The following is a 12,881-nucleotide window of genomic DNA, read 5'->3' as shown; positions in this document are numbered from 1 at the left end:
ACAATGTTTATCAAACTACCATCTCTAGATAAACACATAAATATCCAAGAAATTTAAAATGTATAATTTCAAAAGTATGTTATTTTGCATATAGATTGACACTCTGTAGATACTTGTTGAGTTAATACCTAGTTTTGCTCCCCTCCCCAAATCTTGATGAAAATCCTGAAAGTTCATCTTCTACATATAGCCTATCCAACATATAATTTTTTTCTCCTAGAACTGTTCTTCACAACAATGAAAGATAATTACAGTTAAATTTGATCAAAGGAGTTTATGCTTGGTGCATTAGGTTTTAGAGTGAATAAGTAAAAAAAAAATTCTGTGGTGGCTTTCATCTTTTTTGAATGTTTCTTAGCAACAGAGAACCATCTGTTTTCTCTTCCTTTGTTGTGTACAAATCGAATACTAAAGGCTGAATCAGCCTTGTAGTGAGGAAACAGGTCTATGAAGAAAGACTGATATATCTTAATTTTTATGAAATCTGATTGTATGTGTAGAAATATTATTCTGATGATTGTCACATGGGAAAGTTCTTATTATGTAAAAAAATAGTTTATTAAAACTTTGAGGCAAATATTATTATGGTTTATGAGAGTAATTTAGAATCAAGGTCCAAAAATATCTGATGAGTCATCCTTAATCAGTTAAGCTATTTATCAATATGTATCATGCAAGTAAAGAGTAAATATACATAATTATTATGAATATGATTTTGACTATTATTATTAAAATCATTCTATTCTCATTCAAAGACATTCACATGGAAATAATTCAAAGATAAAGTTCTATCATTCTTTTATACTTAATGTTCTGTAGACTATTGCACAGGTGTAGAAAATATATGCTTTTTCTAATGGAATAAAATATTAGGGTATACATTCATTTTCTAAAGACTCACTGAAAGCATCTCTAAGACAACTCCAGTAATAGGCAGCACAACACAGATAGCTTATGTATTTCATGCATATTTCACACATGGTTTTTATGTCTGTTGCTGGGTCTTTATACTTTGAGATGTTATCCTAACATGCTGTTTGGATTCTGAATACCCAGAAAGGTAATATCTATTATGAAAACTCATCTTAAATTTGTGTAGGCAATATTTCTCTTCATAACAATGATCTTGTTCTAGTATGTATTGAATTTTTAACAATATTTTGAGGATTGTATTTGTATATGAGAATTTATTATAACTTTCCATTGCATGTAGCAGCTCTATATTGATGCAGACTACAGTCTTTTTTACAGATCTTCTATAGTTTTCTCAAGTTGCTGCTGTCATGGCAGTGTATTTAATACTTCTCCTTAGGGCTATATACAGATTTTGAATTTTTTTTTCTAGGAACTATAATACATCTGTGGAGAACTTTATTATCTTGATTCTCATTCTTGTGAGCAAGATAATGAAATGTTATTTTTTAACTTTGTTTTCTTTATAAAGTTTGAGTTTCGAATTCTCTCCCTCTCTGCCAAAACTTTCCATATCCACTGAGAATATAAGTAGTATGATGATTATTACACATAGAAAATCATGCAAGACATAGTTCCTTATTAGCCATATTTTTAAATGCAAGAACATGAGAAAACTATACTTAAATTTGGACTCAGAATTCATCAATCTCCCTCTGGAGGTATATAGCATTTTTTTCTTCAGAAATTCTTTGGAATGATCTTAGATTATCATATTGATCAGAGTCAAGTCTTTCATAGCTGATTATCATTATAATGTCATTATTATTTAGCCCAATGATCTCTTCATTGTTTACACTTCCCTTTGCATTGTTTCATATATTTTTTGCCATATTTTTCTGAAGTCATCCCCCTCATCATTTCTGATAGCATACTAGTACTATAATCATACACTACACTTATTTAGCCATTTCATAACTGATGAGTATACTCTCAATTTCCAATTATTTGTCACTATAAAAAGAGCTGCTATAAATATTTTTTGTATGTATAGGTACTTTTCCTTTTTCTTTGATCTCTTTAAAATGCAGACTTAGTAGTGGTATCATTGGGTCAAAGGCTATACACAGTTTTATAAGGTGTGATTCTTTGGGGCATAGCTCTCACTTGTTCTACAGAATAGTTGGACCAGTTCATTGGACCTACTTCATCAGCAATTCACTAGTATCTATTTTCCCCTCATACTTTCTGGCATTTGTTTTGCCAGAAATGGTACCTACCTCAGGGTTGTTTTAATTTACCTCTTTTGAATCATTAGTGACACATAGCATTTTTTCATATTACTATAGTTAACTTTCATTAGGTTCTAAAATGTTTTTAACTTTATGCCAAATATTATGGGAGAATGCATTCATTTATAAGTTATTGAAGATAACTTTTTTGAAATGCTGTTTTAATAAAATTGGATATTAGTTTGATCCATGTCATCATACTCAAATGGGAGCATTTTAGAATATAATTCTAAGAGACTCATCTTCATTTTTAAATAATTTGAGCTATTAGTGCTATTTTTACCATTTATTTTGTTATTACATATAATTCTGGAATCTGAATTAAATGAAGATTTTTAATAACCTCAGAGGTTTCAATCTTTTCTTCCTTGGATTTTAATAGCTCTATAAGTTTACCTTTCATTTGACTTAATCTAGACCAACTGTTCTCAAACTATTACCCACGGGCCAGATGCGGCCTCTGAGGACGTTTATGCAGCCTGCCAGGTTATGGCAAATGGGCTGAGGGGTGGAGACAGAGTGTGAGCTTTTGTTTTTACTATGGTTGGGCCCTCCAACAGTCTGAGGGACAGGGAACTGGCCCCTATTTAGAAAGTTTGAGGACAACTGGTCTAGACTTTGGTATAATTTGTTAAAAATTATTTTGTTGTATTAGATAGCAATGTTAACTGCATGACTTAAAACTGATGGTGCTATAAAAATGATATGAATCCTTGTTAATAACTAATATGATATTTCCAATTTTGTTATATCATTGACATATGACTAAAATACTGATGTCTTCTTTTTATTTTACATAGATTTATAGTTTTTTCCTATTTTATTTTTAGTGTGTCTTGTCTTCTTGTGGTAATAGAACTTGAAGAAGTACCATTTGTTCTTCTTTTCTTCATGTCAAGCCAATTATCACAATACTTCAAACCAGGACATCCAAGTATTTGTTAGAATCTTAGGGGCAGTCTCTGCACATTGGCAATGGTGTGAACCTAATTAATAGGTTAGCTAAATTAAACAGCCCAACTTGCCAGCTTCTCAGGTTTCTTGCTAGGCCATCTTAGCTACTGTCACAGTATTGAGATATGTATTGTTTTCATTGTATATCATCCCGGATACACTCCCTTATTTTCCATTTTCCATTCTTTCTTCATCACTCCCCCACAAGAGGAATAATTTGGAAATTATTCATTGTTATTACTGTTATTGTTGTCATTGTTATAGGAACTGTATGGGGCAAGATGAGTATAAAATAACCTCATTTATGAGGACTATACATCATCTCATCTCTTTTAGAGGTTCTGCATTATATGAACCTAAGTACATTAATCAGTTATAACCAATTGTCGTTTTTGGAAAACATACTGTGCCAATGAGCTAAATTTGGGAATAGGGGAAGAAAAAGATGGTAAACTATTAGGACAGAGAGGACAAGGTTGTAAACGTCACAAGACTACCCTAGAGAAATAAAGCTACCAGACCTTTGGAGAGCTTTCAAATCCTCTCAGTGAAATTCATATTTTGTCATGTATTTTGAAAAATTTTTAAAGGCGGACAAAGAATTAAATATTTATGCCATTGATCTCTTTGTAGATATAAGATTGCAGATGGATGTTTGTTACTGAAAAATTAGTAACAATTCTCCAATATTTTCTAGAATTTATTGAGTATTTAAAAAAAGAAAAATGGGGAAAAAAATCCCTTTAAGATATTAAGGCTATGGATATCCCTTTTCACAATTATGTGGTATCTACATCAATTATAAAAATATCACTTGAGTTCCCTCATTTATTTCTGTCATTTTCAATGAAGTGTCTTTGAGATAATTAGGCACTATCAATAGAATCCAAACTGGAGGAGAAAATGAAATTTTTTAATAGTGATAATGAAAATTCCCTCTGTGATGATTGGGGAGAGGCCATTGATTCTTATGATGCCTTTTTCATCTTTGTTGCCACTTCTCTCACCCTACTAGTTCTCTTTTCATTCAGGACACACACACACACACACACACACACACACACACACACACACACACTTTGTCTGTGATTTATAGAAAAGGCCAATTTTTGTTCTTTCCTGTTCCTGGCTGTAGCAGATGGCACAAGAGGCAAAATGAAACAATTATTCTATTGGAGGAATGACAAACTAACAAGAAGAAAAGAGAAATATATCAGGAAGAAGCTGGATTTTTAAAATTTGTTTTTTAAAATATCCTGCTAATAGCCAAAACAAAATTATAAGAAAGAAAAGAAAAAAGAGAAGCAGAAATAGAGGAAAAAAGGGGAAAATGAGTTTGGAAAGCTTGGTTGGATTATGATCATAGAGATCCTGGATAGGTAACTTGGTGCAAAGTGAAAGACTAATGGGATAACACTAAATTATGAAGTCCCAGAATCCAGTTCTAAATCTTCCTTCTAATGCTTACTGGTCAAGTCACTTAACCTCTATATCTTAGTTTCCTCATGTGTAAAATGAAGAAGATGGAACAGATGACTTCTGAGACACCTCTCTGCTCTCTGTCTATGGTCCTATGAATACCAAACTAAACAGCTCCTACTTTATAGAAAATTGATAGTCATTGAATGTTTTGAGCAGGGCAGTAATAGTATAAGGATAGTGCTTGATTAAGCTTTATCTGCAAGTGATAGCTATATAGGATAGATTAACATGAATAATCATAGAAACATTTTATAAAACTATTGTAATAATCTAGATTAGAAGTAATAAATTCTGATCTAGAGTAGTGCCAGAGGGAAATAAAAAGTAGGAAGGAATATCTAGAAGCTAAATTCAATTCAATTAAAGTAACATTAATTGCTTATATACAGAACACTATGCTTGCAACTGACAATATAAAAATTAAAATGACAGGAATGTGAGTTGAGATCTGCAGATGATTACATTATGTTTTTGAGCTTGAGGGAACATAAGAGTGAGCACAGACATAGAAATAGGGAAATCAGAAAGGGCAAATGTTTGAGAGAAGATGCTGAATTCAGATTGAAAAAGATAAATTTCAAATGATAGGCATATCAGGGGAATGTAAATATAGAAATAAATTTCTGAATAATGATCACAATCAAGTTAATATATTTGAGAATCATGTAATTACCTTCCCTGATTCATCAGAATCAAAAGTATGTGTGTGTGTTTGTGTGTGTGTATATCATATTAATATGTTGTTTACTGTTGGATACTCATGTATGTCAGAACATGACAATGGGATTACTAACTTTATATTATACCATTATACTTCAGCTTTGAAAATTTCTAAACATATATGCAAACACACATACACGCATACACATACACACACAAATCATTTACCTCTTATTTCTAGTACTCTGAATGCTTAACTGAAATATCTTAATCATAATTTCCAAGATCCTAAAAAGTTGAGAATATCATATGTTGATCTCCCATCCATCCTTTCTAAGAATGTTCAAGAATACTAATAGAACATTTATGGATCACATAAGATTCTTTACTAACATTAGTTTTCTAAAATATGCATACTTAACAAATGTTTACCTCCTTCATAGTGAGGTATACAGTCTCACTGATTAAAATTTTTCATTTTCCAAAGAGTCTTAAGAACTTGGATTATTTTCATATTCTGAGAAAAATTTTATTATAGTATAATATAAACTTTTGGGATATATCACATATCCTTGTCAAAAACCTCCAGCCTGAAGCAGTAGATTATGTCTCAATTCAATTACTTAATGAAATGGAATAATTGAGATTTGCATCAAAATTGTTTAAAATATTTTACTTTAAAATTACTGAGAATAAATAGAAAATATTAAAGTCATTTAATTTTCTTTTAGTAGAGCCTGTAAAATGGAGGATGTCATATACTTTTAGAATTTAAAAATTCCTTTGGGGCCATCAGTTACTGAAAATCAGCTCTCTTATTATTATTATTTTTTTAAACAATCATCTTAAGCCTAAACAAAATGAATGATTGACCAAATGGTCCACAGATTGCTAACGAGAGAATCAGGATTTGAACCCGGGTTACCTCACAAATGATAATAATAATAATAAACTAATAATAAAGTGTAAAATTTCTTTACATCTCCTAGAAAAGGGCTACATGGGAATAACTATTCTATTCTGTAATAAATCTGATGCAAATTTAATTCTAATAAAAACTATGGCCTTCTCTTCCTATTCCTGTCACTAAAGAATAAATAGAACTGCTTATCCATTTCTGATTTGAATGACTGCACCCAAAGGATTGGGAGGGTTAAACAATGCATCTTAATACACTTTGTATTCCTTAAAGTTCTGAGTTTGTGACATAAGGTTTCAACTGGCTTAGTATGGAATGAGGGGTGGGGATCTCTATCCCTGGTAATAAAACAATTAAGAACTTTAAAAGACAAATCAAATGATTTGTTACATGAGAAATATTATTTTCAATATACTACGTCTTAAATGCAATCTCTTTTCTTCTCTCCTAGTATTCCTTTAGATTTGTTTTATTTTATTGAAAATGGAATATGCTTCTTAAAACAGTATTATAAAAAGTAGGAATAATTTTCTCCCCTAAATACACTTTTTGGTTTGTCTTGTTGTTTAGTGACAGATTGAATGGAACCTGTATCATTTTTCAGTGACAATACCCAGATCAGTATGACCTTAAGGGAATGACTGATTTACTGATTAGCACACATGAAGACAGGTAAAGTGGCTCTGGCTCTATAATTATCTCCCAATGTTTGTGAAATGCTTTCTTGTTCGTAGCTTGTTATAGATCTCTCCAGTCACATTGGTAGTTATCATATCATCTCCCTTAAAACTGACAAGCACTTTAAGAATATTCTTCAATAAGAATATACCTTAAGCACATGAACATTGATATTTGAGGGTGGAGGGTGAATTTCTCTTTAAACATGGTAGGAAATAAACATCTTTATATTTTAATGAGAATCAATATTATATGATACAATAATCTACAAACTGGGATGGGATGGGAAGATGACATGTTTCATCCTCCCTAAAAAAGCAAGTAAAAACAATTGTGTCTACCCTTTATCCATTATAATCTAAAGTTCTCCTACTCCACTCCTTATTGCTTCTAGGCAAGTTCCCAAGCTCCTACTTTCTGCATCAGCCCTGATTCCTCAGGATAGTTATAATCTGCTCAAGTATCACTGAGAATATTTCACTGCCAATCTAATCTAAGATAACTACCAAGAGGGTAATTTTCTCAGAACTACCAGTTCTCTTAGTGCCTTTGTAGGTATCCTTCAGAAATTGAGTTGTGGACCATTTTCTAATAAGATTCTTGCATCCTCTTTTATTTTTATTATGGGCCAAATGCACACAATAAACAGCCAAGGATGATTTGTGACTTGCAATGGAAATCTAATTATATCTTCTTTTATCCACTCTCAAATCCTTTCTTATTCTGGATGATATTGATCTATTAAAGGTATTGTCATTCTAATCATCTTAGTTTGATCAGTGTTTTCCTGGATGTCTAGTTTTTAGTCAGCCTATATATATTAATGCAGTTGCAAAGGTATATACATAAATGTATAACTTAGCCTTCTATTTAGATACAGTAAATTGTAGGATCCTGATGATGTCAATGCAAGGAATTTGACAAGGAATTAGACAAGGAATTCATTCTGGGACCAATTGCAAAAAAAGGCCTACTTAGGTTAACAAAAGGCCTAATTAAGATCAAAAGATCCACTTATAATCCTATGGGTTCTCCTCCCAGCTTGTCTCTGGGAATAGCTTGACTTTTATATTGTCTTCCAGATTGTTTTCATCATTTCAGGCCCATTTCTGTTAATGCCCCTCCTTATGGCTCAGGAAGCTACCAAGGACTTAGGGAACTTTTGTTGGGGTCTTATTCACCCCATCATGTAGATAGATGGATGGATGGATAGATAGATAGAAAGATAGATATATACATATATATGTATATATATATATATATATATATATATATACATATATATATATATATAAAAGATATATAGATTATACATATTTTGTATATATGTACATATATCACATATATCTATCAAAACCATTTATATATATATATTTCTTAATTAGGCCTTTTGTTAACCTAAGTAGGCCTTTTTTTGCAATTGGTCCCAGAATGAATTCCTTGTCTAATTCCTTGTCAAATTCCTTGCATTGACATCATCAGGATCCTACAATTTACTGTATCTAAATAGAAGGCTAAGTTATAATGTCAACTGCCCAAGATTATTTATCTCCATTTAAAGAATCTACTAATACCTCACTTCTTTGGCAAGTAACCTGACAGGGAAGGGAAGGGAAGGGAAAGGAAAGGAAAGGAGAAGGGAAGGGAAAGGGGAAGGGTAGGGAAGGGGGAAGGGAAGGGAAGGGGGAAGGGAAGGGGGAAGGGAAGGGAAGGGAAGGGAGGGAGGGAGGGAAGAAGGAAGTGAAAGGAAGAGGAAGAAAAAGCAGAAGAAGAGGAGGAGAGAGAAAGAGAAAAGATAGAGAAAAAGAGAGCAAATTTTCCTATGTCCCAAAGTGTTTTTAATACATGTGATTAAAGCCATTTGGAAACCTAGCAAAATGGCTAGAAAACTAGATTGAGAATCAAGGAGATTTGGGCTCCATTTCCACTTCCATCACCATAGCTGTGGGACAATCCTGGGAACATCACTTATCCTCTCAAAGTTTAAGCCACCTATCTAAGACTATTAGCTGTAGAATGTTTTCCAGTTTGCATTGGTAAATGGAATTTCCCAACAATGTCATCATAAGCCTTAAGAAATTACTTCAGGTTAAATTTGAACTAATAAAGCAATCAATCCATCTTTGTAAATGAAGCCATTTTCTATAAGGGGGGGGGAACAATAATGGGGGAGGACAGAGGTATCAAAATAATAGTGCATAAGATCATGAAGTTGGAGCTGGAAGGAACCAGAGGCCTTGAAGTCCAACTCCCTCATTTTACACATGAAGATACCAAAAGTCATGGAGTTTGGATGAATTATCCAGGATCATACATATAAGAAGTGACTTTCCTTTTTAAGTTCCACTTTTTAATTGCTTTTCTTTGACCAAGCTCTGTGACTTTTTAACAAGCCAATCTTAATATTTCATTTAGTAGCAAAATATGGCAATATGATACTTTCATTCAAAGGGTAATACTCACAAAGTTTAATACAAAAGGTGAGAAGGTATTATTATGGAATTTCAGTAAAGCATTTCTTGGATCTACATTGTTACTAAAAAAATCATGGTAAGTACTCTAACTACAAAGGGCTTATGTGTATTATACTTCATCATTTCTGTTTTTAAACAGTAGATTGGCAGTGCTATCCACAATTTTCCTTAAAAATGCTTGTGAATTTGGTGATCAAGTCACTGTTCCTGATTCTTCTTTTCCTATTATAATGCATAATATAAGACAATGACTTTTTTTCCCCTTTCCTATATGTTCCAAGGAAACCTAACTCTGTTAGGAGATGTATAAAATCTTTGCTAAGCATTTAATTGTAGTAAGTAGAAATGATTCCAGTGATAAAAAAGAGAAAGCTGCTGAGAACTGGGGAGCACAAATACTTCAACTATCAAAGCATGTATGAATATGCAGAAAGGACTTTAGAAGTTGTCTAGTCCAATTCACTCATTGGCAATTTAAGTGATAAAATCACACAATTAGTAAATAGTTTAGAAGTTGATTCCCTGACTACTAGACTAGTATTCTTTTCAAGATATTGCCAAATCATTATAGAGAATTATCCCTACAGATACATTATCTGAATTCACCTAATCCTGTACTTCTTAATCTTTTTTTTTTTTATTCTAGGCCTCTCAGTCTGATTATGTTTATGGATGGACCCTTCTCAGAATAATGTTGCTAAATGCATAAGATAAAACATAATTAACAAGGAAAAAAAATCACATTGAAATACGATTATTAAAATATTAAAAAAAACAAAAACAAAACAAGTTCAATGACTCCAGTTTATGAACTCCTAGGAGGTATTTTCAACTTTAGCAAATGTATGTTTGAATAAAAAGATAATTCTGTGCTATCTTATTAATTTTTGACATAAATATTCCATTTTACCCCATTTTTGGTGTGACTATGAAAGTTCTTTTAAATCAAAATATAATTATTTATCTACATCTTTAGAGGTAATTGTGTTTGTATAAGTTCATAGAGGATAGTTAAAAACTCCTAACCAAATGTATTCAAAATATCTCATGGGAGTTTTTACAAGTTAGTTCTAGTACTTAAAAGAGAGAAAAACAAGCATTTAAAAGCTGAACAACAGATGTTTTTAGTAGATACAAATATGCAATGAAAAATAAAAAACAAAAAAAGAATCACTTCAAGGAAGGTGACATGTTCCTTTAACCATAATGACCAAGTTGATGTGTACAAAAGCATATACACATTCACACCATACAAATGTCAAGCACAAATATATTATGTAAATACAGCCTAACTTTATACAAGAATACTTTAAAATTCCTTTAGTCTCCAATCTTTCCTTATATTATTCACACTTACCTGGGCAAGGCAAGATGTTACATTCTTGGTATTCCAGTGATGGACCAAGACAAGGAAGTCCTCCATATTTGGGTTCAGGATTGTTACAGACCCGTTTACGATTTCGAATGCCTCGGCTGCAGTCTCGACTACATTGGGACCAAGGAGTCCATGCTGACCAAGCACCATTGATGGTATGGGCCGAGTACCTTCCCGATCTCAAGAAATCCCCAGAGAGCCCTTTAGGTGAAAAAAGTGAAAAAGATCATTTTAAGTATCAGTCTAATAGCAAATAAAACCTTACAGTCTTAAGTCCCAAGCCTCTAATATCATGTGTTTTCTTTACAGTGCCCCCTCTAACTCAAGATGTCACTTTGGTTATTCCAAAAACAAAATAATAAAAGATAATTTAGGATTAAAAAAAAAAAAAAAAACGTGCACGATAATCTCCTAATTTTAGATCATGTTCTACAATTACTGTAAAGAATGAAATCAAATAATTTACATATGTGGCAAAACAAGGTTCGAACTCGACAGATTATTGGATTTAGCATTTCAGATTCAAGAAGACCTAAATTCAAGTATCTTAGATATTTAATAGGGGTGTTATTGTAAGGAAGCCACTTAGCCTATCTTTGCTTAAGTTTCCTCATCTATGAAACTGAGGATAACAATAGTACCTACCTCAAAGGATTGTTATGTGGTTCAAATAAGATCATATAAGAAAAGTACTGTCCAAATTTTAAAGTGCTCTATAAATGTTTCCTATAAATATTATTGTTAAATATGTCTATATAAAACAGAGGATTTTATACTAGTTTTAGATCTTTTCATATGATTTTTTTTTTTTTATTGAAAAGGAAATATAATTTTCTTTCTTCCTTTTGGAAAGATGCTGAGAAACCCTATAGCCTGTAGGCACATACTAACACAGCATGGGAATTTAATCGCTCTTAGACAGAATGGAATATATCATACTTCTGTTAAAGCCATCAAGCAAGAAAAATAGAAATGATTCTGACTTTTGCTAAACCCATGCCTTCACCTATTCACCTTTTGAAAGTGAGTTAAATGCTAGTGAAAGGTTGGTGGATTAACTGCAATGGAATCAGTGGCTGCTGAGACTGAAGCCTTGCATGGAACTAGAAAGCCATTATTTTTGACAAACTTAAATTACAGGTTTATGAACAATTTATTGTGCTAGAGAACTTAGAGATTAATGATGAATCTTTGACTAGTAAGCATAATGTAAAGAATTATAAAGCTATGAAACATAAAATAACTATTAATACAATTATCAATGCTGATGAATAAATGACACAAAGGCAAAATTCATGTTTTCATCCTTTGTATCAATTTACCAATTAAAAAATACGAACTTTAGTAATACTCACACACACACATAAATTACCTGAAAGAAGACATAGGCTCAAATCTCAGTCCTGTTACATAGTACCTACATAACTTTGTAAATCATTTTTCTGAACTGCCATTTTTTTGGTGTCAAAATGAGGGGAATAGATACAGCACTTACAAGATTTATTCTAATTCTATGAAGTGATACTATTAATTCCATTAACACATCTATGGTGTGATCTATGAACTTCTCTACCATTTGACTGTTTTTAATGAGATGCAAAATGAATAATTAGCTGTTAGCTGCCCTAGCCACAGTCAATTCAACCACACCTGATTGACAAGTGAAATACTTGGAAATGAAGTCAGGAAGACAGAAATTCAAATCCTACTTAAACACTTATTAGTTGTTTTGTTCTAGGGAAATTGCTTAACCTCTTTCAGTCTCAGCTTCGTTTATATGGCCTCATCTATTAAATGGGGATAATAATAGAATCTATTTTGTAAGCTTATTGGGAAGATATAATGAGAACTTTGTAAAGTGCTGGGGAAACTTTAAAGTGTTATTTCAATGCTAACTATCACCATGATTGCCATTATATTTCTTACTGTGTGAGCATCAGTATTGTCCCTCTGGAACTAATGTAGCCCCCCCTGAAATGTTGTTTCAACTTAATTTGACAAGTTTTAAAGCTCTTAGTATATATGAGACATTGGGGAACAAACATAAAAAAATGAGATAACTCTTTTGCTTAAAATTAATTTCTTCTGGAGGGAAAAATAGTATATGCTCAGCTAAGAATGACACAAAGAAGAGA

General features: G+C 32.1%; 1 protein-coding gene across 3 annotated transcripts in view; it reads right to left on the bottom strand.

Annotated features, from left to right (window-relative positions):
- Positions 1–12,881, bottom strand: part of SEMA5A (semaphorin 5A) — a 623,550-nt gene that overhangs the window by 23,882 nt on the left and 586,787 nt on the right. For all 3 annotated transcript variants that reach the window (XM_074279132.1, XM_074279134.1, XM_074279133.1), the window contains one exon: positions 10,729–10,947. In XM_074279132.1, the coding sequence (XP_074135233.1) occupies positions 10,729–10,947 (219 nt within the window). The remainder of the gene's footprint in view (positions 1–10,728; positions 10,948–12,881) is intronic.

The sequence above is a fragment of the Sminthopsis crassicaudata genome, chromosome 1, assembly GCF_048593235.1.
Source record: "Sminthopsis crassicaudata isolate SCR6 chromosome 1, ASM4859323v1, whole genome shotgun sequence".
NCBI lineage: Eukaryota > Metazoa > Chordata > Mammalia > Dasyuromorphia > Dasyuridae > Sminthopsis > Sminthopsis crassicaudata.
This window is presented reverse-complemented; position numbering and strand designations above follow the sequence as displayed.